This window comes from Castanea sativa, chromosome 4 (genome assembly GCF_040712315.1).
Source record: "Castanea sativa cultivar Marrone di Chiusa Pesio chromosome 4, ASM4071231v1".
NCBI lineage: Eukaryota > Viridiplantae > Streptophyta > Magnoliopsida > Fagales > Fagaceae > Castanea > Castanea sativa.
The window spans coordinates 5755317-5782743 of record NC_134016.1 but is presented as its reverse complement, the minus strand read 5'-3'; the positions used below and the strand labels follow the sequence as shown (position 1 = coordinate 5782743).

Below are 27427 nucleotides of genomic sequence, written 5' to 3'. Positions count from 1 at the left end.
ATATCGGTATCTTTTTCTACACTGTCTTGCGTTTGCCTCTCTAGATTCTTCTCCTCCAATCCAACCACAAGAACCAGACAGCTGCTAAACAAAACCCTACCCACAATAGAAGAACCAGACAGCGGCGCACCCACAAATTTCCATCCAACTCGGCGGCGCACTCACAACCTCAAATCGGCGGCACTTCTTCTCATCCAATCCAACTCGTCGGCGCCGCTCTCTAGCTTCTTCTCTTCCAATCCATCCTCAAATCGGCGGCGCACTCATATCCAATCCAACTCGGCGGCGCTTCTTCTCTTCCATTCTAAATCGGCGGCGCCACCACAATCTTCAGGTTCTCTCTTTACATATGTTTAACGCTGATATGGGTTTATATTATTTCTCTAAACTTTGTGGGTTTACGCTATTATTGTTGTGTTTGAGTTTCGGTTCTTATGTATTTGACAAATTAATCTTTATACCGAAGGGCTTGACAGTCCACCATTGATTGCCTGGATCACTACTGCCATGTGAAACGAAATTGTAATAAGGTTGCCGATGCTTTGGCAAAGAAATCTTGGGTTGGGTTAGAACTTCAGGTTTGGGTTGAAGACTTTCCTGGGGACATTATCCCCCTTGCTCTGTTTGATGTTCATTAGTTTTCTTATGTTTTAATAAAAGCATCGGTCTGTCTCACAGACTGGTTTCTCAAAAAAAAAAAAGAAAAAAAAAATCTTTACACTTTTGAGTTTGGGATGTGAGACGTGTTTGGGTATCTGCCACCGCTCTACACATTACCAACCTCCTTTCATCCTTTGCTTCCGACCAACTCTATTATTTCAAACCATAAAACTCTCCCTCTCTTTGCGCCACCTTTCACTTCAGGTAATACTTTTCTTCTATTCATATCACCTTGTTTTTAGTAACCCCTTGCTATGTAAATAAATAGAACTACGAATTTATGATGTAGGGGTTTTGTTAATTTAATTTTATTCATTTTACTTCTTTGAATCTCTGTAGCAATGGGTAAGAGAGGAAAGGTCATAAACCCTAAGAGTTTTTCACGCAACCGTGGCGTTGCCTCGGATGACATGGATGATGAAATTGATGCCTGTAAGCAAAGCTCATTCTCTGTTTCCTTTTTTTTTTTTTTTTCCAATTCTTCGTGTAATTATTAAACAAAGACTTGAACTTGGAGATGGAATTTGAGATTCTGTATTCATTTTTTTGGGTGCTGCTGCTCACAATTTGGAACTTGGAGATGGACGATGATTCACTTATTTTTATTTTAGCATTGGTAGTATTCTTAGTTGAGAAAAGAGAGAGAAAAAGTTGATGGGTTTTGAATAATTTGTGCAGTTAGTATTTTCTTTTTATATTTTCGGCTTAAGCACACTGAAGTTTAGTTCACGAGCAATATTAGTCTTTGAAGTTTAAAGTGATCGGATTTAGTCCTTGGCCAAACTAAAATGATACACCGTCACTTCATAGGAACTAAAATTGATTAGTTTATGTCTTTTTAAGGACTAAAAGCGATCAATCTATGTTTTCAACGACTAAAGTTATGTTTTTTAGGGACTAAAAGCCATCGGTTTAAGTTTGATATGGACTAAAATTGATCACTTTTAACTTTTTAGGAATTAAAAGCCATTACTTTTAGTTTGTTGGGAACTAAAAGCGATCACTTTCAGTTTTTTGGGGACTAAATGTGATATCTTTAAACTTCAAGGACTAAAATTGCTCAACGCTTAAAGTTTAGAGTCGAACAATGTATTTTGGCCTATATTTTTTCAATGTGACTGAGAGCATTTTAGTACACTGTGCTTGATGCTCTTTTTTTTAAGCTCTCTTGTTTTTCTGTTGCTTACCATTTCAATGTTATGGAGTCAGTGACAAACTTATTTTGTATTTGTACTATTGTTTTAGTTTTTGGGAAAAATTGATGGGTTTTCTAATGTTTATTTGTGTTTGCAGTTCATAAGCAGAGGGATATTATCCCGCTGGATGCGAATGGTGATATTGTGGACTCAGATGATGAGATACCTGTCTTTGATCTCAAGGTTTTTTCCCCCTTTTATATCAAGTTGTAATAGTTGCTTTGAAATTTTAAAATAGATTCTTCCAGTTGAGAATAATGTAGGATTTACTTTAGTTTTTTTTTCTTTTCCAATTAAATGTTGTTACTTATATATATATATATGAAAAAAAAACTTTAGTTGAATAAAAATCCTTGTCATGTGTACTTATCAAAAAAAAAAAAAAAATCCTTGTCATGTGTGAATTAGGATTAAAGCTACATTTTGTTTAGTTTTGTGAAAGCATATAACTGTTTTAAACATTTAAAAGATCTTGGAAAAGAATGCTAAAAAGAATTGTGAACTTTAAGAGAGCCTTCTATATGTGAAAACTATACAAATCTCTTCTATATATTTTTTACCTATCAAAAAAAAAAAAAAAAAACTTTATAGATCTCTTCTGCATAACTGAAACAAACATGTTAAGGCAGAATTCTTATTTTGTAAGTTTGTTTGATTGAGCATAAGCATGTAGCAATCAGTGTGATTTTTGTTTGTATCTTTGTTTTTTCCCACTTGGCAATCCTAATATTGCTTACAGGGTATCAATGATGATGAGGATGAAGATGATGAATCTGGAGATATTGCAAAAAGTAAGGAAATTGGTTTGCAATTTCTTGCATTGCATTTAATCAGTTTTGTTCTTTGAAAGTATATCTGAAGCTATTTATTTTGATTTTTTTTTTTTTGATAAAAAACAACTGCATAACTACATCTACATAAATAAAGATGCTCTAATTGAGAAAATGTGAAGTTGAATTAGAAAAAATTCTTGCTTAAGACCCCCCTCCAAAAAAAAAAGAAAAGAATCACCTACATTTGTAAAAGATTTTGTTCGCTAAATAAAATACCATTATTCTGTACAAGAGCCTGTAATATTGATGTAGATGTATATAATATATATTAAACAAAAAATTGACTGCTTTAAACTGCAAAACACAAATTATTAATAAAAGAATGAGCATCGTAGTAATGCTATTGCATACCAACCCAACTCTCTATGTCATTGTGTTTCATGCATATTCCTATAACTTTTTTTTTTGGGACAAGTAAATTAATTCATTAAGAAAAAGTAATGATACATCCTACTCATGCATATTCTGCAATTTTACACCTGCACCAGGGTTACATATCTCTGAAGTGTAATTTTGGGTGTTTTCAAGTTGGCTACTTGGTATTTGGCTATTTTGGAATTATTATGGGGCTAAGTGACCTTAGGTAGCACTAGGTTCATCTCTTGGTATTCCCTTGGCTGAAATGATAGAATGGACTCCGATGAGAATCTCTCTTTTTTTTTTTTGAGGGAGAGGGGAAGCGGGGATGGGTTCTAAATCGTTCTTTACATATTTTCTTACATAAAAACTCTCAATTGTTATCCCCTTTGGTTCTTACAACAATTTGAGTAACGTTTTGTATGATTAATTATGCATATTGTCTGTAGTGGCTAGGACACAGAAATATTTACGGGAAAAATTTGGTGGAGTCGAAGATGCTATGCTTGAAGATGATGAAGAAGATGAAGAAGAACAAGAGTCTCTATGGGGTGGAAAAAAGAAGGAATATTATCATGGTGATAATGCTGATTACGAGGTGATGATTTGAATAGTATTTGCTATTTGTTCTTGACTGTTTAACTCTTGTACACTCCCTGTGTACTAGGGTGTTACATTTTTTATATCAATAAACATCTTACTTATCAAAAAAAAAATATTATTTGCTATTTGTCCAATCATGCTCCACACCCCTTCTCATTTTTTCCCCTTTGTATTTAGTGTGTGTGTGTGTATATATATATATATATATATATATATATATATATATTTCAGCAACAATCACTTACTGCCCCTATGGAAACTATCTTGTTCTCAAACTAATTTCTTAATGCAATCATGTGTAGTTGAGGTTGTCTTTGTAGTTACTCTAACCTTTTTGTTTCTGATGAAGGCACAATCAAGCGATGATGACGGACCTTTGAAGGAGGAGGAAGCGGTTAAGAAACTACAGATGCAAAAAGCAGAATCTTATACAATTGAAGACTTTGGCCTTGATGTAATTGAAGATTGTAGTGATCGGAGTGATAGGGAATTAACTCTAGAGGTGAGGGTTCAATATTCTCTCCTTGTTAATGAAAAAAGGAAGTAAAGAGATAAGTAAGTTAAACCTTTGGTATTTATTTTCAAGCTTGGGTTATCCTCTTGTGTTTTTTTGGTAAGTAAATTTTATTGATAGAAAACAAATACCCAAGTATACAAGAAGTATACAAAGGGAGCAATACAATCAATCTAACAGATTACAATGATCAACAAAATCATATAATGAACATAAAGAAGGATAACCCACAGCTAACATCCACTCAAACAACATTTAAAGAAAAACAGCCTAATATTCACTGTCCTCAAACAACACTGAGCATTCTGCTTCCACCGAAATCACCACTTCAAGCAATGAGGAATGGCTCTCCAAATAACAGTATCCTGATGTCTAAGAAAATGACCTTGTTAAGAGGCTAATAAATCCACAACTGACTTTGGCATCACCCAAGAAATTCCATGAACCTGGATACCATACATGATGCACCACAATTCAGAATCTATAGGACAATGAAGCATTAAGTTATCCACAGATTGTTCACTCCCTTTGCACGTATAACACCAATATGTTACCAGTGTACATGTCTTATCCATATATTATTGTTTGTTACTTTTAAAGGGGTGTATGGACTATTAATTCTTTTGAATGACACATAGCCCAATATCGCTGCTTGTACAGGAAATGTCAGCCAAAAGAAAAGGCAGAAAAAAATATCCAGGGATAAAAGAAGCCTTTGATGACACGGGAGCAGCTTATGAGGAGGTTAAGAAAGATTTGAGTGCTCTATCAAAGGAGGAACAAATGGATGTTTTATATAGGTAAGGTTTTTCAATTTTTATTTGTATAGTTCTTATATTTCTGCACTTGTTTGTGTGTTATATTTTTGAGCTGACTCTTTTTGGTCAAGGCTAAATGTAATACTCAGAAGAAAATGATAAGGACAAAGGTTTTGTAGCTTTATAAGTAATAGCCATTCCAGAGCTCAAATAGGTGGTGGTGTTAGAAATGTAATAAGATTATGATCAGAGATGAAATCTAGTATGGGGTACTTTTACTTAGAAATTTATTTTGTTGAGCTAGTCTAGCTATCTTAGAGAGAGCCAAAGATTGAGTAAGAAATTGTAGAAATCTGATGGAGGGAACTAATACAAGATGCACAATAGATTCATTTTGTCTTTCAACATGATGGAGTAACCAGATTGGCCTATCCATTCTTCTTACTTCAAAGTAACAGCATAGGATATGCCACAGGAATATTTGCAGATGGGTCTGCAGTATTATTTTGCTTCCTTCAACTAGGGAGGTTCCCCTATTCTTATGCTTTCATAGCTCCAAATTTTGTGGGAAAATTATGCTTGCAATTATATTATCTATAGAAAAAATCTTGGTTCAACTATATGAAGAAATTGAATCTATTTTTGAGGGGTAGGGAGGGGGAGGGGTTTTCTAGGAATGAAAATAAGGGTGTCTGGGGGATTTATTAGTGGGCCTTTACTTGCAATGAGGTTTTTAAAAGGAGATTTGAAATGCCGTTGGATTATAGCAATTGTTGCTTGATGTCAAGTTGGCAACCATTATTCACTATATTTAAGTGAAACTGAAGGTGTTGAGATAGTTGGGTTTACAATTGTAAACACATTGTACTTTTGCTATCAATAAAACTTTTATATTCTATAAAAAAGAAAAGAAAAGAGATAGTTAAGTTGACAGTTTCTTTAGAGTAATGGATTTTTGTAGCTTGGATAAGTGAAAGTACATGGAAAGATAAGGTTCAAAATGAGGAAATTCCCTTTAAAGATAGGGTTGGCCCATATTGATGAAAAGGTGAGGGAGGTTTTCTTGAGATAATTTGGTCATTCAAAAGACAGCAAGTAATGCACTGGTGAGAAATAATAAGTTGATTCAAGTTAAGGGAACAAAAAAGGTAGAGGAAGACAAAAAATAATGCCTATAGAAGTAGTAAAAAAGGACATGTGAAAAAAGGTGTTCCATCCACTTTCTAGAGGTGGAACCTACATTTAATAGAATGTGTGTTGGGAATACACGTGTGAGTGAAGTTCCGCATTGAATAAGAAAGTCAAGATGGAGTGATTAATACAAGCTTAAGTCTTTCGGGATAAGTGGCGTCCTTATATGTTATATTAACTACTCAGTTGGTGGCTTTTTAAGGTGTTAGCTCCCCAACAATGTGTTATGATATTACATTTGGCTTTGGTTCCGTGAACTCATCTGGTGCTGCCAAATCTAAAGATGTTTAGTATTTGTGGTGGTTTATTAAGGGATCTTCCGCCTGCATGCTCTTCTTTCAGACTGTTTCTGTTGAGCTCCTCATCATGCCCCTTCTCCATGTTGTTTGCAATTTTGAACCTTGTTAACTGGTAATTGGATGCATGTATAATGTGATTGTTTTGCTATGAAGGCATTGAATTTCTTACATAGGTTGTTGTATATATCAAATACATGCTTGACTGTGATAATTGTAGATTTTCTATTATTTAGATCTTGATCCACTTATTGCTGCTTAAATATGCTCGTAAGCTATTTTGTTGAGTTCTATTTTTTTGGGGGAGGCCTCTAATCACTGCTTCTTGCTAAAAATGTCTGTCTCTCTCTTTTTTTTTTTTTAAATTTTTTTTATCATTAGCAGTGATAAATTTTGCTTCTGCATGCTTGTTAATAATGTTTTTATCCCACAGTTCTGCTCCAGAATTAGTTGGCTTGCTGTCGGAGCTGAATGATGCAATTGAACAGCTTGAAAAAAAAGTGGATCCACTTCTAAGCATGGTATTATATTTTCTTCTTTGATTAGTTTATTGTAAGTGGTATAAAGTGCATGGCTTCATCAATATATATATATATATAATATATATATATATATATATATATATATATATATATATATATATATAAAACCGAAACTTTTGAAGCTCCCACAAATTCCCACATCAGCACAATATTAAAAAAAAAACATAATAAAAGTTTTCTAAAACCTGATGCTCTGCCTTTCCCTTTCGTGATGCTCTGCCATCTCTTCCCTGCCTTCCTCTACCAGCTGCTCCTCGATCAGACCCACGGCAAACCAACAGCAAAGCATCGCATCGCATCTAAAGACCCACAGACACAAAAGCTTTGAAAAACCCGACTTTTTTCTGTCCAATGTCTCTTATGCTCTTTGATAACTTCTTAAGTTTTCGACAACTTCAGAAGCCAGAAATACTTCCTTAGAATTATCCTAAATTTGCCAATCTGATGCTTCTCTTTTTGTATCTTGGTCTCTTCTCTTCTTCTCCATTGTTTCTTGTGAGCTTTGCAATACAATTTTTTCATCGTGGTCTCTGCGTGTTCCTCCACTCTTGGTCTTCTTCATTTTTTCTATCAGATCTTTCTCTGTTGGTTACCGCTTCTCTCTATTGGTTTTTGAGTTTTGCTTTGGGTTATCAAGTTATGAATGACGAAAGGTAAATAGAGCCAACTGCCAAGTCTTTTATTTTGTAAATTTTGAAATGTAAGTACATATTGGAAGAGAACATGTGGAGGAGATAATATGAAGATTAAGAAAATAAATAAAACCTAAAAGCAACAGAGAATGAGTGGAGGTGAAAAAACTTTAGTTATACAAAATGAAAATTTTTTTTTGCTGTCAAATGTTAGGTACTTCGGTACTTGAGATGAGATTAGTGTAACAAAAATATTGTTAGAGATATTACAAATTTTGTTTTACTAAATTATGCTTTTAAGCTATATATTAGTAAACCATTTTAGAAAATTTAATTGGCAAAAAATTAAGTAGTTTGAAAAAGTTGAGAAAAGAGAAAGCCTAAGAAAGGGAGGAAATACATTCTTGAAAAGCATTGCATAAAGCTTGAAGATGTAAGCACAATTGTATATTTATTCTATTTACTGGGTCTTTTGTAATACTTATTAAACCAAATGTAAGAGCCCATTATGATTATAGTAATATATTACTTCATAATATTTGTATTTATCTCATTTTTAATATTACTTCATAATATTACATGTTTTATCTTATATTAGAGCCAATTTAGCTTTCAATAATTGAAATTTGAGAAATATTTAAACCTGAACATGTTAACATTTGATTTAATTTAAAACAATCCCGTGCATCGCACGGATTAGCGACTAGTGAAGGATGATTTAAATGGAGTCTACCTAGAAATGGATTGATTTATCTCTCAATTTTTCCTTTTTGAGGGGCTTATATTAAGTTTTGTTCTATGTTTATCTGTGGTATCTGCAGGGGGTTGGTAATAGGTTTCTCTTTGATAGGTGATGCTCCTTGAATTTTTTTTAGCTTTTAAAAGATTTTAAAATGTTTGAATGATTAAATGCCCGTAGATCTGACTCATTACGTTGTCCCAACTGGGTTCATATATTTGTGGTTCCTACTCTTCACCCTGTACATCCTGCCAGTTTCCTCACACCAATTTTCATTTACAGTTTCTCTTTCTCCCTCCTCCCCCCCCCCCTCTCTCTCTCTCTCTCTCTTTCTCACACACTCACACACACACGCACACACACAAAAGGTCATAACATGTAAAGATGCTTTTGATTGGTTTCTTAGCATTCAGCATTGTAAATGCTTTGATGTTTTAAGGTTAAAAAGGAGGAAATCATGATGGAAGGAGGAGTGCGTTATTTGGAGATGAAGCAGCTTCTTTTGCTCTTGTATTGCCAAGCTATAACTTTCTATCTCCTTCTCAAGTCTGAAGGGCAGCCCATTCGTGATCATCCTGTGCTAGCTCGCCTTGTAGAGATCAAGAGCTTATTGGATAAGGTCTTCTCTTCTCCATCAAAATGCTAAATTAACATTACTATTTTTTGATAAGTAGGTAATTATTTTCTATAACAGTAAGTGTTGTGGTCCTAAAACGATTATTTGTTTGTATTAGTATGTTTAAAAAGTTGGTACTTACATAATTTGTACACAATGTGGCTTATGCTTCTCTATTGATGGTACATTAATATTTTTATACATGTTTTGTATTTCTGCCTCTGTTTCAGGAATCAGGTTCCCCTCTCAAATTAGTTAAATTGGTGCACTGTGACTATTATTGTCTGTTTTACCATTTTTAGAATAATAGTCAAACCTTTGGAAGATACCTTCATAACTTAGTCCTTGAGTGATCTATGTAATTTCTGCAACCTGGAGTGTAGGAGCTGGATCATCTCCTTTGCTGGGAGAGCTAATACTTGTTGGGCCAGAGAATGCCTTAAGAACCCAGCAGCCCACTTAAAATGGTCTAGTAAGAGGAGGGGTAACATGTCTTTGTCCTGGGGTTCACTTCATTCATTATAACTAAAAAGTGTAAGTTTCTGATGGACTGGCACTCCGATAGGTCAACTGCTATCAGTGTTGCTAGAAAGATCCAAATGATAATGCACTATCTAAAACTAATTCATCTTTGACAAAAATTGAAATAAGTGTCCAGACATAATGGAATATTTAAAATATTTTGCTAATCTGTCATTGTTAGGATATATTGCAATGCTATATAGATGGGCGTTGCTTCTTAAACTTGCATATAGATATGTATCTTAAATTTTTATGCTTTAATTGCTACGTACACACACACACACGCACATATATGTATATGTATTTTTTTTTTTCAGATAAGGGCAATTGTTGAATGGTGGCCTTTGTCTCGAAGTATGCCTATCTATTGCTTTTGATGAAAACTGCATATAATTAAAAAAAAAAAAAGCAATGCCAACATAGCTGCAATAGATGGTTGTACAAGTTAAAACTAAGTACTTTCATATCTGATATGGTATGCACCATATATTATTGGTAAATTTTAAAAAGATGTGGATAGGATCTAAGCTTATCATTAAAAATTGGTCTGGTCTAGTTGGTTAACAACTGGGAAAAGATGAATTATTTTTCTATGTATTACATTTATCAAATTGCTTTATATGTGACAATGTTTAACCTCTGTGATCGTATGAGTACCTGTGTTCTACCCATATTTTTCTTCTCATTTTGTGCACAAAGATGACTATAGCAGTGCTGTCATTGAGGTATGCTGGTTTGTTATTTCAGATGCGGATTGGTTTCCCTGACAACTTGCTTCTTTTTAATGTTTGCTCCACTAACAGACAAAACAACTTGATGGGAATCTTCCATCTGAACTTGAGGAGTTCCTGAACAACAATCAAGGGGTTGAAATGGTAGTAAAGTTGGGTAGAGAGAATACTACATTGTCAAGTGATTCTGTAACAAAAGATCAGGGGCCCTATCCTTCAGCTGAAACCCAAGAAACAACAGTGGTAGGTCTTTTTGCTACAAAACATGATTGTTTTTACTTCTTTAACTTAGTAATACATGCTTTGTTTTCGAGTGATTCTCTTTTTAGTTCATGTCTTAGTTTTCTTTCAATACTGCAGCTTCATAACACAGCTGAGTTGGAAAACGTGGAGCCTTTGAAAAATAGTGAGAACAAAGCAGGGAAACGCAAACGCCAGGTGAATTATTCTTGATGGAGATGTGATCACAAATTTGAGATTATAAGTTTGATGCTTTTCATGTTTCTTTTCTGATATCAATCAATTTTGTTATGTTTAATTTTTATTTTTCTATTTTAAATCAATTCAACACAACTAAGATAAATCCTAACTATTTTGAGTCTGCTACATGGTTCTTTTTATGCTACTTGGCCTTATCTAGGACATGTCCCCATATATCTTTTCTTTTAACATAAATATTTGTTGCTGCAATTTGGCTAATGTGCAACTGTTGAAATATGGCAGAGTGATCAAGTTGGTGTAAAAAGCATGGAAATGTTAAAAGTAAGAGCTGCCCTCGAAGAAAGATTGAAGCAAGAGGGCATCCTTAGTTCCAGAGCTTCAAAGTCTGATAAAGCCCAAAAACGTCTGAAGCCAGTTAATGGGTACTGTTTCTTCCTAGGCTCTCTAGTATTGGCTTCTTTCTGAAATTTTGAGTACTAATGCATTGAAGCTGGAATGGAACAGACGACTTGTGACGTATGATGATTTTGATGATGATGCTATAGACGCAGGGGCTACTAGATTCAGTAATGGTCATGCAAGTTCATTGAGCACAAGTAAACTTTCCCAAATTGTTTCTGCTAAAACGAATAAGCCCAAGGTATAAAACTTGATTGGACCTCTCTTTGTATGCGTGAGTTTATATGGACATTAATTTCATCAATCAATAGGAGCCTGCATATGAAAGAAAACCATCACATATATATAGTTGATCTCTTTCATACACCAGCTGGGTACTAAGGCTACTCAAACCTTTTTCTTTTTTTTATTTTATTTAAATTTTAATTTAATATAATATTTTGAACATGAGCATCATTGTTTGGTCGCCCATGTTGGGTATCCCCAAAAAAGAGATTGACACCGACATTTCATGGATCCTTTCAACTGTTGCATGAGGTTGGGTGTAGAGTGCCCTGCATGTCAAAACGTATATTTTTGTTAAGGATTTTTGTTTTGATGGGAAAAAATAATTAATCTTTTTAATACAACAGCTGGTTTTTATTTTATTTTTAATTTTATATTTATAAATTTAATATAATATTTTGAACATGAGCATCAATGTTTGGTTGTCCATGTTGGGTATCCCCCAAAAAAGAAGATTGATACTGACATTTCATGGGTCCTTTTCAACTGTTGCATGAGGTTGGGGGTAGAGTGCCGTGCATGTCTAATAATACATTTTTGCTTCTTAAGGGTTTATGTTTTGATGAGAAAAAATAATTAATTTGGTGCGTGTTGCAACAATTATTTTCCATTCTTATGGCCTGTTTGGATGAAGGGAGAGTGGAGGGGAGTAGAGTAGTGTTGGCTAAAAATAAGCTAATTTTGTGCTAAATTTACTCTACTCTACTCCCTCTCCCTCCTCCTCAATTTAAACGGACCATTAAGTTTTAAGGCTTCTCAACAGTACCTTAACTTTTAAGTTTTGCCATTGGTTACAAATAACCACATTTAAAATTTTCTTCTCCCATTTTAAAGCAGGAATGTACATTGTAATTTGGAAACCACTGCTTTGCCATAAATGTTCTACTCAAATAAGATACGACTCTATTTGCCTAATATCTCAAATGACAACCATCAGTCAAGTCATTTATGCCTTACTGACTGTAAATGAACTGAGCTATTTATGACTATTAACAAGCTGAGCTTAAACATGATAACATGTTTGTGAACAACCTTGTGGGGATGAGGCTCGACTATAAGTATGTATAATATTATATGTTTGTAAGTGTAAATGTACAAAAATATACTTAAATAGGCTTTAGATTGGATTGTGTAAGTTTGTAAATAAGTTCATATGATATCTAATTATTTTTTATATTATCTTGATAATATAAAAAATTCATTTTATAATAAACTTATATATAATTTTAACAATACAGTATTGGTGAATCTAACTTTTGTAAGTTCATAAACAAAAAACAATCTTTCTAATTAATTCAAATAATATAATTTAATCTATAATTAAGTTATTAGTTTTATTTTTTATTTTTTTATGTTTTTATATTTGTTGGTGAAGGAATAAAATATTTTAGTCATAGGAAAAAAAGTAAGTTAATCATGTAAGCTCGTGAACAAGGTCAAGTTTGTTCAACAAGAAAATGAATTAAGCTCCAACATGTAATCTAGTTTGGTAATGATTTCGAGCTCGTATTGTGTACGAAATACAATTAAATTTACAATCCTGAGTTTTCATCATGTTGCTTGGCTTGGTTCATTCATAGCCCTTCATATTGCAACCCAACAACTTTATTGTATTTTGCTATCTATCTACTATAGTAGCGTCCTACATTTTTGTGTGGATGATTCAATAGTTGATTTATGTATGTGATTCTGGTTCTATCGAATTTTAGGTTGTAATATGATGGAGAAACATTTGAATGTGTTGTGTGAATAATAGATTCTTCTTTCTGATGAAATATTCCAATAGCTAAGAAAAAGAAAAAATTCTCTACTTAGGGAAATTATATTGCTAGTTGATTTTCTTGAGAAGTTTTAAGTATCTCTATTTAAATAACATTTGTATTCAATCTATATGGAAGGTGGTTTCTGGTGATGATGATTTACCTAAAAGGGATGATATTGGAGAAAGGCGGAGGAAGCATGAGCTCCGAGTGTTGGCTGGAGCTGGAATCAAATCTGAGGATGATGTTGGGGAGGATGATGTTGTGGATGAAGTTGACAATTTTGAGGTCGATGGGGATGCTGACATGGGGGATGGTGATACAGGAGATTCAGAAGATGAATATTACAAACAAGCTGAGCAACGACGAGCTGCAAAACTTGCCGCCAAAGCTGAGATGTATTTAAGGTGTGTTTCTGCACTGTGATTAGATGATATACTTTTTGCTACCTCCTAATAGTTATAGTCAGGTTTCTGGATTCACTCTATGGGTTTGTATTTAGTATTACATCTATGAATAAGAAGAATAACTTGTTCAAATCCCTTTGTGCTGTATTATACAGTTAAAGTTTACTCTCATGTGCTATAGATTTTTCTGTCCATATGTTTGTGTGCATGTTTGATTATTAATATTATTATTGTTTATTTGTCTTGCAATTTTTATGGTTTATGAGTGCCAGTCAAATCTTTCCTTGCTGTTGCTACACACTTAGATTTTCTGTGGTTCTGGTAGTCTTGTATTCTGAAAAAATTTCTGCTTCTGCAGGACCTCAGCGGTAGTCCCATCTTTTCCTGAACCCATTGATGGAAAACGCTATATCACTTACGAGGTGAGCACACCCCCATTTTTACCGGCATGTTAGATCTTGACCATAATCTTTGTCTCCAAACTCTCATTATATATTTTCTGTCAAACTTGCTGCAGATGGAGAAGAACAGAGGGCTGACTCGGAACCGCAAGAATCAAACCAAAAATCCTAGGAAGAAGTACAAGGTATTATGACAGACTGCTTGAATGTAACACATCACTTTATTCTTGTATTTAGTAACTAATCTCTCTCTTTTGTAAAATATGCAGGAACAACACAAGAAAAAAGTTAATCGTCGGAAAGGGCAGGTGCAGGAGATCAAGAAACCTATTGGTCCTTATGGTGGAGAAGCCTCCGGAATTAATGTAGCAACCAGCCGGAGTGTTAGATTCAAGAACTAAATACTGTTTTTTGTTTCAGTTTTTCTACTTTGTCAATTGCATAGCGCTAGTTGGATCATGTATCATGTTTGTGTCCGTCTCCAATCCAAATTTTGATATCTCATATACATATGTTTAAAATATAATATTTCACGAGGAAATGGGCAAGGCTTCAAATAATTAACTTATCTACTGTTTTTTTTTTAAATTATTATTTTTAACCATAAAAAATGGGATCTCGCACAATGGCACTTTCTCTTTTCACAAGATTTGGTGGAGGGTGAGGTTAGTGGAGGGTGAGGTTCGGAGGAAAAGGGGGTTAGAGGTATATTTGCGCTAGGTTTGTGATTTTGGAGGTAGGCCCTATAGTCAATATCGATATGACTGTAAACGAGCCAAGCCTAGGATTAAAATATCACGATTGATTTATTGAGTTTTATTTGAACATAATTGGGTGTTTTTTATTATAGGAAAGCAGAGAATTGGTTGCTCGTTTTTTTAATAAAAGAAAATTTAATGATTAGTTAATTAACTTACAGCTCATGAATTGTTTGTAGCTATGATTTTCTCAAATAAAGCTAACAATCCTGTACTAGAATTTTGCCCGAGAGCAAGGCTACTTGATTTCAATTTGCAAAGCCACTATAACATTTCCTCTGTTCCTTCTACAGTATTACCAGGAGGTGCTGAATTTGCATTTCTGAATTATGTAGTTCGATTGATTCAAAATAATCTCGATCTATCAAAACTTAGGCCCTGTTTGGTATATTCATTCAAACACATGTTTTCAGTTTTTAAATAATATTACACGTATTTTCACATACTTTTTCACTCACACGTATTTTCACACATTTTTAAACGTATGTTTTCAGTTTTTAAGTACATGTACCGAACATCTTCTTAATTGTTCAATCAATTGTCTTGCTATCAAACAACTAAAGCTTGAACTTGTTATGCAGAAACCTGACTAGCATTCTTGAATTTAAAGATAAACTTTCTAAGACAAATTACAAGATACTTTTGCTCACGATCTACCAACCTAAACTCTAGACTCAACATATGTCAAAACTAAATTATAATATTCAAGAGGAAATGCCCCAGGCTTCAAATAATCCTGTAATTATTATAATTTTAGTGTTGTCAATGGCTGAAATGCATTGGTGGTAATCTTAAGTATTAAATTATCATGATTAGTTCATTTAATTTTATTCAAGTTAAGTTTGACCTAATCACGAAATTAGTTTACTTATTCAAGTTTGATTTCTCATTTTTTTTTGACAAAGAAGCTTTGGGTTGGTTTTCTTTTTCTAAGAAAGGAAAATTTCATGATGGTTCGTTTAATTTACTGCCCATGTAATGTTCTTAGCAATGATTTTCCCAATTTTAGTTATAACACTTCCTGTGTTCCTTCTAGGTTAATTTGCCCAAATAAGTCATCAAAGATTCACAAACTTAAGTCATCAAAGATTCACAAATCGCAACTATTGGATTCGTTAAATATTTATTTTCACATCAAACACAGTTTAGGAAACTAAAAGAAAAGAAAATCCAAACAACAAAAGCTTTGAGTAATTGAACTAAATTCTTTATACAAGCAAACTTAGAATACCATTACACAAAGATTCTTCATCCCCATCGGATTTTTTTGGTTACATTGAGGAGGGGAGGGGGATGACTATAAACCAGAGAGCTGTGGCGTAGAGGACAATGACTAGTACTGATAACATAAAAGCCACGCCAATAACCCTGCAAAATCTTTCAACCCTTGGCTTGTGTTGATTCAACAGGGAACCTAATGAACCCAAAAATGCGCAGAGAGCAGTGACTAGAAATATGCGATAGAGCGTCGGTGGGTCTCTAAACAAGGTTGGAATTGGTCTTCCGTCGACGTTTTCCTGCAGAAGAACAGTAAAAGTTGCAACTGCTATGGAGGAGATGCAAACGATTGAAAGCCCAACATCCTTTGAACGAAGAGGACTTTCTTGAGGAAATTGTTCCCAAGAATTTGATTTCATCTCACCCGTCTTGGCGGATTTCATCCCGTTCTTCTTGGTGGATTTCAGCCTCGAGTTGTTGACGGTATTGAGGAAGCACCTCTGTGGGATAAGGAAGCACCTCTATCGGAAAAATGGGTTCCTGGATGTGTGTTTGAATCCGAGACGGGATCGTATAAAGGAGATGTTGTGTCAGATAAAGATTGCTTCCCTAGCTTGTATAAAGGAGATACTGTTTGAATAGAATGATAGAAAAAGAAATTAACTAAATTTATTAAGAAATCTATCACGAGTCCACATTTTTCCCTTCCCCTTGATTCATTTTCTCTTCTCTTCTTTCAAATCAAACATAGGTTTAACCTTTTCTGGATGGCTTTCTAATATTTGTATATCTTTTGTTATTGCATTTCCATGTTTTTGTTTTTCCTGCTTCTCTATGTCAACCCCAGAACACCAAAGTCTACCTCTTTACCGGAAAAATGGATCCGGTCTGTGGTCCATCTAATTCATGCAAAGTATTCACCATCGTAGAGGTCCAATCTTAGTTCCCTGTGACATCCAACGATGTGAATCGTTTGAATGAAATAGGAGGTCTGAAGTTGGGTTTGGTGTCTCACAAGCCAATGGCAGTGTTGAAAGGCGAGGTGGAAGTCCAGATGAATGTCGAGATGCAGAAGGAGAGGGGAGCAAATCAGGGGCGGATGGAGAAGGCAAGGGAAGCTCATCAGGTGAGAGTCAAGGTCAAGATAGAGGAGAGGGAAGTGCATCAAGAGAAAATCAAGGTGGAGATAGAAATGCAGAGGGGAGCGGATCAAGCGATGACGAAGACGAATGCAAACGGGAGAGCCAACGTAGAGTCAGGGGTGACATAGAACATGGAAGACAAGAAAGTAACCAGGAAGAGATCGACTTCTCTAGTATACCAGAGATATTCATGGCCATAATTGGCGCGGTAACAATTGCTGTTGTTGACTTTCATAGCAGTGGAGCTATTTCTTCCACGATTCTGAGCCTTGTTATTGCTATAAATGTATTTGGTTTCCTCTGTTGCATGACTTCTATGTTGCATAGGCATAGGAATCCAAGGGTTGCGTGTACCTTCAGAACCATAGGGGTTGCTGCTGTTGGCTTGGGTTGTTACTATTGGTATTTGTATACTTTCCCAGGCCTAGTATTATCCAACCATAATAGCTGAAAAAGAATACAGATACTAGTAGTAACAACCCCAAGCCAGCAGCAGCAACCCCTATGGTTCCGAAGATGCGCGCAACCCTTGGATTCCTATGCCTATGCAACATAAAAGTCATGCAACAGAGGAAACCGAGACGGTTTATAGCAATAACAAGGCTCAGAATCGTGGAAGAAATAGCTCCACTGCTATGAAAGTCAACAACAGCAATTGTTACCGCGCCAATTATGGCCATCAGTATCTCTGGTATACTAGAGAAGTCGATCTCTTCCTGGATACTTTCTTGTCTTCCGTGTTCTATGTCACCCCTGACTCTACGTTGGCGTTCCCGTTTGCATTCGTCTTCGTCATCGCTTGATCCGCTCCCCTCTGCATTTCTATCTCCACCTTGATTTTCTCTTGATGCACTTCCCTCTCCTCTATCTTGACCTTGACTCTCACCTGATGAGCTTCCCTTGCCTTCTCCATCCGAGCTTGATTTGCCCCTGATTTGCTCCCCTCTCCTTCTGCATCTCGACATTCATCTGGACTTCCACCTCGCCTTTCAACACTGCCATTGGCTTGTGAGACACCAAACCCAACTTCAGACCTCCTATTTCATTCAAACGATTCACATCGTTGGATGTCACAGGGAACTAAGATTGGACCTCTACGATGGTGAATACTTTGCATGAATTAGATGGACCACAGACCGGATCCATTTTTCCGGTAAAGAGGTAGACTTTGGTGTTCTGAGGTTGACATAGAGAAGCAGGAAAAACAAAAACATGGAAATGCAATAACAAAAGATATACAAATATTAGAAAGCCATCCAGAAAAGGTTAAACCTATGTTTGATTTGAAAGAAGAGAATGAAAGAGAAGAGAAAATGAATCAAGGGGAAGGGAAAAATGTGGACTCGTGATAGATTTCTTAATAAATTTAGTTAATTTCTTTTTCTATCATTCTATTCAAACAGTATCTCCTTTATACAAGCTAGGGAAGCAATCTCTATCTGACACAACATCTCCTTTATACGATCCCGTCTCGGATTCAAACACACATCCAGGAACCCATTTTTCCGATAGAGGTGCTTCCTTATCCCACAGAGGTGCTCCCCTATCTTACCCCGTTTCTCCAGTATTTAACGCACCTCAGTCGCCTCACTGAAAGGCTCCTTGGGTTCCACGATCACATCACCCCCTCTGCTTTGTCTCTAAATTATATATATAAAATAAAAATACAAAATTTTTTTGCTACAAAATGAACCTGTAATATTTGAAGCTATCCTCGTGACATTTTTGGTTGTATTAATAATTCTAAATAAGTAATATTAACGAGAAAACTTGTAAACTTAAATGAAAAATTATAATACTATAAAAAAATAATGTAAGTCTCATCACTGGAGGAATGTATATGCAATTTTTAATTGTTGCATTTTATAATAATTTCATTACTAATAAAGTTTTATAACAATTATACTATAATTCAAGAGAAAACATACAGTCAGGAGGTGGCGTAAAAGTGTTGATTTACGCCACCAATCAGTGTTTGCCGCGTCACACATTTAAAGAAAAACCAAATACACTCTATCACACACAATTTTAACTCACTTAGACCTACACTCTGCACACACGTATCAGAGAGCAAACCTGGAGAAACAGCACCAACGCCTAACCCATTCCACCTCCTGCTGTCATCTGACCACCGGAGCTCCACCCCGCCGCAGCGTCGTTCTGGAGTTGGCGCCACCGCACCGAAGTTCAAGGTTCGTTCTGGTGTAAAAGTGTTGAACAATACATTGTTCGATCTAGACAAATACATCTTTCCCCCAATAGGAAGGTAGTGTTGGACAAACACATAGTGTACTCAAACCTGTGGAATCAAACAAGAAACACAACATTTGCATGCTCTGTCTTTGCATTGAACCGTTGGGATCAGTGTGGAAGAGACAAAGCCAACGGCTAGCAATTGCGGAATAAAAAAGCAGAGAAGGGCCCTTTCTAGTGGGTGTAAATTGAAAATCTTCGAGAGAGTTTCATAGAGGAGAGGGTTTACAAAACAAGATCTGTACGAAAAATGGCATTTCAAAAATCTGTTCCTCTACAAAAAATTTCAAACTTTCTTAAGTTCCTCTTTTTCTTCTTTTTTAGTTTCTTTTCATTACCCAAAACTTATTTTGAGAGAGATTGAAAACATTTAGAGAGCAAAGCCAAAAACCATTGTTTTCATAACCTCATTCCAGAAAAAGACCCACAGAACATAAAATCCTAATTAAGACCAAACTCACACCTCAACAAGCAAGCTCTAACTCTGCAAACACCACCGTGAGCCTCTGCCGCCAACGGCAAAAGCAGCATTGACGGTCACGCCTTCATCGCAGCTTCACCTCCGTGGAGACACATTTTGAGGAAACCGCTGGGTATATCTCTACTCTTTAAACTCTGTTTGAACCTTGAACTTCGGTGCGGTGGCACCAGCTCCAGAACGACGGCGCGGCGGGGTGGAGCTCCGGTGGTCAGATGAGAGCAGGAGGCGGAATAGGTTAGGCGCTGTTTCTCTAGGCTTGCTCTCTGATACGTGTGTGCGGAGTATAGGTCTATGTAAGTTAAAATTGTGTGTGATAGAGTGTATTGGTTTTTCTTTAAATGTGTGACGTGGCAAACACTGATTGGTGGCGTAAATCAACACTTTTACGCCACCTCCTGACCGTATGTTTTCTCATAATTCAAAAACATTTTATGCTATAATACAAACATTCTTCAAAAACATTTTATAAAAAACAAACATTATCACAATTTATATAAAACATTGCAATATTATCGCATCGAGAGGGTAACTTACTAGTTATTCAAAACATTCTTCATCCCTTCCATCCCAAAAAAAAAAAAAAAAAAAAAAAAAAAACTTCATCCCCAAATTTTTTTTTTTGCCACTTTAACTTTAAAGAGGGGCTACAACCTAAGTACTGTGGCGTAAAGGAGAGTTACCTGTGCAGAATTCATTGAAGCCACGGCATAAGTCCTGAAATCTCTATCAACAATTGGCATGTGCTGGACCATCAGGGAACTGAAGGAGCCCAAAAACAGGAAAAGGGTACAGCTTAGAAATATATAATAGATCGTGGGCCGACCTCTGCGGAAGACTGGAACTGGCCTTCTGTCCACAATATCTTGTGGAGTTATCATAGAAATCGTAGCCGTAGAGGAGGAGATGTAAACCATTGATTTCATCGAGCATAGAGTAGCAATCAAATTCGGAATCCCAGCTTCGCTTAAAAACTGAAAAAGCCCTTTCCTGAAGCCATTTTTCTGGAGATACTGACTTCATCTCTTTTTCTCTATCTTGCGAACCCTTCAGAAGTCAGATGTTAGAAAGACATTATAAGGAACTTATAATCCTGGGTGCAGTCTCAAAAAGTTGTGGGCCTCAAACATGGGTCCGGCCCAACACTTTTGTGAGAGCCCGAGGCTACCTGATTATTATTATTGTATAACCCATATAATAATAGTATTTATTTCTACTAAATCAATTACTGTTTCTTGTTCCATTTGTTTTTGATAGGTAAAAAGAGATGACAAATTTGTTATTTACTGACGTGGTGGATTGTTAATAGTATGTAAAAAAATGATGTTAGTATTGGATTTAGATAAAGAACTAATATAAACTTGTAAACTCAACTTAATTATATAAAAGATGTTTAACAAATTTTTTGTACGTAGCATTACTTGTGGAAAAAACTAAAAACATTTGCTTGCCACGTGGTGATTTAGTCGTTGCCAATTTTATATGAACTGAAAACTCCACATGACAAATATTGGAAGCTCAAAACATGTCAATTGGTAAAGCTTAGTATATGCTTCTCCTTTAAAAGTGTCCATTATATGTTCTCGCTACTTAATAATTTTGTTTTACGTGTATGTTTGTTTCTCAAAAAGAGATAAAAAAAAAAAGAAAAGAACAAGAAGTCCTCAACTAATAGATTTTTTTCTGCATATATATTCTTTGTACTTATAATCTTCAAGAAATGGAGTCTAGAAACCTCTACATATATATCACTTATTGGGTGTTTCTCCCACCGTGACCAAATTGCATTTGTCAAATTGATTTTTCACTCCAATAAACTCTAGATTAACGATGTAGTTATGCCTTAATTGAAACTTTCATAAATTGAATTAATTAATTAATTTGTGTAATTAGTTAATTTAATTGGGGTAAAAAAATAACAAAAAAAAAATGACATTCTTGTTTATAGTTCCTTTAGCAACAATAAAAACAAAACAAAAAATCAACAAATCATGGGTTGGATGCATGGTGTGCTAGCTAGTTACCCCAATTTGTTTCATACCTAAATTATACTTTGATTAGTTATTCTATTTGACAACAAAAAAATTGAAACAAAAAACCAATAAAAGACAAAAGAAAATTTAATAATAAACGCAATAAAAAATATGGAAAATAATTATGCTATTATATTAGTCAAAATAATTATATATTTGTGAGCTCATGAAGTTTTTGTTTCTATAATAGATAAGTTTTATCTAATAATTAAGGCCTTCATATTGAAAAGAGAAGTTATCCCAATTTTATAATCTTGATAATATGAAAAATTTTCTTCCAAAGTTTTCAAAAATTTCGTAGAAAACAAATTAATCCCTACTAGATTACCTAGTTGGTAAGATCATTGGTATGTGGCATAACGTAAACCCGGAGGTCTCTAATTTAATCTACCATACTATTCGTATGTGAAGTTTTCAAGATGTCTTATAAGTAGTGAGTGAAATAATCTAACAAAAGACTCAAACACTATTTTGTTTAAAATTTTCAAGAATCTTATAACCAACCAACTAACTAGCTAGTGTTTGCATGGAAAAAATATTTAGAGTTCAAATCTACGATTCCCACCTATTGAATAATTAAAAAATAAAAAATAAATCAATAAATAAAGAGACAAATTCGTAATAACTAACCATACAACAAGACTTAACAGAATTATTTATAACACTGTATTTATACATAATAAGTAAATCTTATTCATAGTCATTGTAATTAATTGGTGTGCTTAAGGAGCGGGCCTACAAACCAGAGAGCTGCGGCATTAAATACAATTGCTAGTGCTGACAACATGGAAGCAATGGCAGAAATCCTGAAAATTTTTTCAACCCTTGGCTTGTGTTGGAGCATCAAGGCACTAAATGCGCCCAAAAACGCGAACAGGATGAACATTAGAAACATATGATAGTCTGAAGGTCGGTCTTTGAAGAGAGCCGGAACTGGACTTCCGTCTACGTTTTCATGTGGAAGAACTATAGAAATGGTAGCTGCAGTGGAGGTTATGTACAATATAGATTTCATCGGGCACAAGTTCAAGGATTTGTGCACCACGACGTTCATTGAAAGGGGAAGAAGGCTTTCTTGAATGGGAAGTACTGAAACTGCGGAAATTTCTTTTGCTGTAGTTGAAAGTATATTGCAACTGAACAAGTAACCACTTTTTTTAATGAATGAACAAGTAACCTTTCAAAAGTACGCACCCCGCAAGGGCCAGCATTGACGGACCGAAACTTCCTTTGAAATTTATCCGCGAAAATTCCGAGTCAAGTCTAGCTATAACGCGGCTTGACCCATTTTAGGATGACAATTTTTTTTGTGCTATAATAACTTTATTACAATTTTACCGGGATAAACAGTGAGTGGTAGAAAAAATAAATTGTAAATTTATATGAAAGTGAGATATCCAATTTTTTTTTTTTTCTATTAACAATTTATCACATAAAAAATATTGTGGAACAAAAATTTGTAATCCTAAATCAGCTTATCATTTGAATTTGTTACTTTTTTTTTACCACTTATAATCTACCATAAAATTGTGTCAATAAATATTAGGATGGAATGAAGGAAGAGAAAGACCCCCAATTTTCTGCAACAAATATTATCTAAGGTTCTTATGCCCATGATAGAATATATGGAAGGATGTATGTAAATGATAGAAATTACTCTTATATGAGTGGGTGAGCAAATATATGGTGAAGTGGGAATAAAATGGCAAAGGTACTTGGCTATTTTTTGCCATGGTGAAGAAAGACTAGTTGTGGCCTTTATGGTGCTAGGTTTGTTAGAAAATAGATGGAATGTTTGTGACTTGATGGGTATAGGCTTTTATGAACTAAAAAAGGAATTTATTTATGAATTAAGGGCTAAAAATAGCAAGATTGATGGAGACTTTGAGAGGATTTTGTCCCCCCTGATGAGTAATGGTTCTTTTCTTTTATAGTGAACCTTAGGGAGCAATTAGCAAAATCCAAAAACTTTGGGTTTGATCAATAAGAGAATTTTCAGAGTATCCATCATGAGATTTGGCCAAAAATGGTGTGAGCTCCTTTTTGAATGTTTATCTCCTTTGGGTAATGTCAGATGGAGCTGAAATTCAAAGCATCTAACCTAGGATTTGGTATTGTGATTTGCTTTTATTTTATTTTCTGTGGGTAATGTCATTAAGTGCTAGGATTTAGAGATTGATCTCAGCCAATAAGGTCAAGACAGACATGGGCCTAGAACTTGGTTGCTACAACTAAGTTGAGCTTCAAAGAGTAGGAGCTATCACCCCAAGCCAAGTGTCAATCTTTTAGCCTACTTTAGGGAGCTCTGCTGGAGATCTTTTTATGCCCTCCAAACCACATTTCCCTAAATTTCCCTTTTAGGATTTCATGGGCTTGGTTCATGAATCAATTACATACATTTTTAGTAATAAAATAAACTATTTAGTTGAGGATTTTATGAGCTTGGAGGTCTTGATTATAGCTTCCTTGAATTGTGACCAAAACTTGGAGAAGAAAAGTATTTATTGCTCATTAGCTTTTTAGGTGTTAACCCAGCCTTTGGTACTATTTGCATTAGAATTGGCAGTGGTAGAGAGGCTGATGGGATTGGTGGCTAGCTCCTAATTTTTTTTTGAGAGCTTAGTTGCTTCTTAAGGTGCTCAGTGGAAGGCAGAGCTGAAGGGAGTTCTCCTGTTGGGCCAGTTTGCACATATGGATTGTTTTGGTTGAGATTTCAATTTGGGCTTAGCCATGAGGGCTGAGTATTTTGGTGGGCTGCTGCCTTGTTGGTTCTCTCCATTTAGGCCTATCATTTTGCTTTCTCATTGTAAGCCCTACAAAATGGACAAAGTTACCATATATTATCATGTATTTTTAATCCTTGTGGCTTTAGTTGTTAGTAAAAATGAAGTATATTCATGAGATTTAATAAATATTTATGATAGGTTTTGGATATTAATTTCCATGAGTTTTAAATAACAATTTGTGTAGTTTAATATTTGATATAAGTTTAATTATCTACATAGACAATCATAATGGGCTTGTAGGATAAATAATTATCATGAGATTTGGAAATAAATATCGTAAATTTTGTAATATAAGATAAATAGTGACCATGGGTTCTTATATAAATTCCATGGGTTTATAATATGAAATGAAATAAATAAATGTCATGGGTTTAAGATAAATAATTATAATTCTCCATGAGTTTTTATATTAGCAACACAAATTCATAATTCTCCATGTGCTTGATATATGTTTGTCATGAGTTTTAGAAAAATGAATAGTGTTACGTAACATAAATAGTTACCATGAGTTTATAATATGGTATGGAATAAATATATTTTATGGGTTTAAGATAAATAATCATAACTTTCTATAAGCTTTTATAAGATAATTGCCATGGGTTTTGTAATTAGATAATTGTCATAGATTCCATGAGTTTTTAGTATTATAGTAATAGATTTAAGAACTTAAAATATTGTTCATCATTGGACTTTAAGTGAAATATTTTTGATATAGTATTTTGTCAAGTATTGATAACCTGGGGCTTTTTACTAAATATTGACAAGTATTTCTCAAAAAAAAAAAAAATAGTGACAAGTAACTAGGTTGGACTTTTAATAGTGCCAATGTAAATTAGGTTTTTGATATTGCCAATGTGAATTGAACTTTTAATATTACTAATGTGAATTGGGTTTTTAATATTGTCAATGAGAATTGGGCTTTTATATTGCTAATGAGAATTGCGCTTTTGATATTGCCAATGTGAATTGGGCTTTTGATAAATAAATTACCACGAGCTTGAATCATGGGCTTTGCTTATGGGATTTGAATTCCATTGGTAAAATTGCCATGGGTTTAACCCATGGGCTTTGATTATGGATTTGAATTCCATTAATAAAATTGTTTTGTTATGGACTTGAATCATGGACTTTTCAAATATTGTCAAGCATAAGTATTTTTGGACTTTAAATAAAATGGAATGTGTGCATTGGGTTTATAGGGCCGATTTTTAGTTAAGCTAAATAATGATAATAAAATTTGATAAAATATAAGTTTTTTGGGCTTTTTGTAATAGTTTATACCATGATCTAATTTAGATCATGAGATATGAAATATTTGTGGACCAATGAGATGAGAAATATTCATAGAGGCCGAAAATAATTTATGGGTGATATTTTGGTATTTTTTTGATGAATAAATAAATGTGATTAAATAGGATTGAGGCATGTGGCATGAGTGAAAGAATTGTACCTCAACAAAATGCAAGTAACCCTAGAATAAATAGCTCATAGAAAATCCTTTAGAATTTATTCTACATGAATCTCGATCGATCGAGCTTGTGTAGAATTCTAGCACAGTGACAATCTAGATGTATTTTTCTTGAGTCCTTCACAACTTGAATCTTCTATTGTCTAGTTCTTTGATAGATTTTCAATACTAAACCAAGACCAAATAAGATTCTAAGTGTTACAGTTATTGGTGGTTTGCCAATACAATTCTATGAACCTAACATTTTTGAACGACCAACCTTTTTTTCATAGGCTTATTTAGATGGATTTAACAAAAACATATTTTATATTTCAAAATTCACAATACATTATTTACCATCTCAAAACAATACATATACCCAATAAAATAATTTGCTTTTAGTATCACTCCTTACCTTGGTGGTTACTATATAACAAAATTTATTTTCACTAAATCCTATCCACTAGTCGAAAATAATGGCCGGCTAAATTGTTGCCAAACTTTTAATTATTTTTCCATCATTTCATAAATTGGTATAAAAAAATGTTGATTTATTTGCATCTACATAGGGCAAGTAGCCTCTAACAACTAGCTAGGAACTTCTCTTTGGAACTATAAGTTCCATAATAAAGGACTCAGTGTTTTGTAATACTTGACATCATTATAATCACATTTGTACAATAGAGATGCCTACTCTTTTTTTTTTTTCTTGGCAAAAATATAAGTGCTTAGTGTTTGTTTGTTTGTTTGTTTTTTTTTAGTTATAACAAGTGATGAGAAATTTGAACTCCAAGATATTTTAGAAATACCATAAGATGTCAACCAGTTGAATTGTAAGAGAATCATTGAATCTTTATTATACGTTGCGAATGCCAACTTAAAATGGAACCATTGCGTTATTTTCAATAGTCAATTCCGAACTGACTCATCTATTTAGTATTATTTTTATTTAATTCCTTATGTCCCCTCCTTCCACCAAATAACATCAGAGCATTCACATTAGCTAGTGCAAAATAACTTAAAACTGAAAATTTAGCCAGTGAAGCTAAAAGATCACCCACGTCAAATAATGAACCCGTGAGGCAAAATGAGATTCTACTACAGTTCTAGTCCAAATTTAGAGTCACTATAGCTTATGCAAATAATTTTTTTATTCATTCATTTTCTCACCTCGTCAGATTTTCTCTCTCTCTCTCTCTCTCTCTCTCTCTCTCTCTCACTCATCCCAAAAACTTTGCGGAATCGAAATCATTGTTGAAAAATTCCTTCGGCAGGCAGGACATAGCGGCCTCTAGAGATCATCATTTCCAACGTTGAAGATCAAATTACTGGCAAAAACCCAAATCTTAAACCTATATCCCAAATTCATTAAACCCATTTAAATTTGCCAGAACCATTGATGCCATTTATCAAAGACATCACAGTAGTG

The 27427-nt window shown here is 34.4% G+C and overlaps 1 protein-coding gene across 5 annotated transcripts; it reads left to right on the top strand.

Moving 5' to 3' along the window:
• The first annotated feature begins 6 nt into the window (after positions 1–6).
• LOC142631448 (protein THALLO-like) lies at positions 7–14451 on the top strand. 5 transcript variants are annotated; one of them, XM_075805620.1, is made up of 18 exons: positions 12–334; positions 467–864; positions 1000–1092; positions 1954–2039; positions 2596–2647; positions 3496–3644; positions 3999–4151; positions 4824–4963; positions 6842–6929; positions 8761–8940; positions 10263–10433; positions 10551–10628; positions 10914–11053; positions 11136–11271; positions 13214–13482; positions 13841–13904; positions 14000–14068; positions 14153–14451. In XM_075805620.1, the coding sequence occupies exons 3-18, from the start codon at positions 1002–1004 to the stop codon at positions 14282–14284; spliced, it is 1998 nt and encodes a 665-aa protein (XP_075661735.1). In that variant the 5' UTR covers positions 12–334; positions 467–864; positions 1000–1001; the 3' UTR covers positions 14285–14451. The 5 variants fall into 5 exon arrangements, with proteins under 5 accessions (XP_075661736.1, XP_075661738.1, XP_075661735.1 ...); XM_075805621.1 differs by lacking the exon at positions 467–864 and having other exon boundaries at positions 7–334; positions 8770–8940; XM_075805623.1 differs by lacking the exon at positions 467–864 and having other exon boundaries at positions 11–334.
• Positions 14452–27427: the final 12976 nt, after the last annotated feature.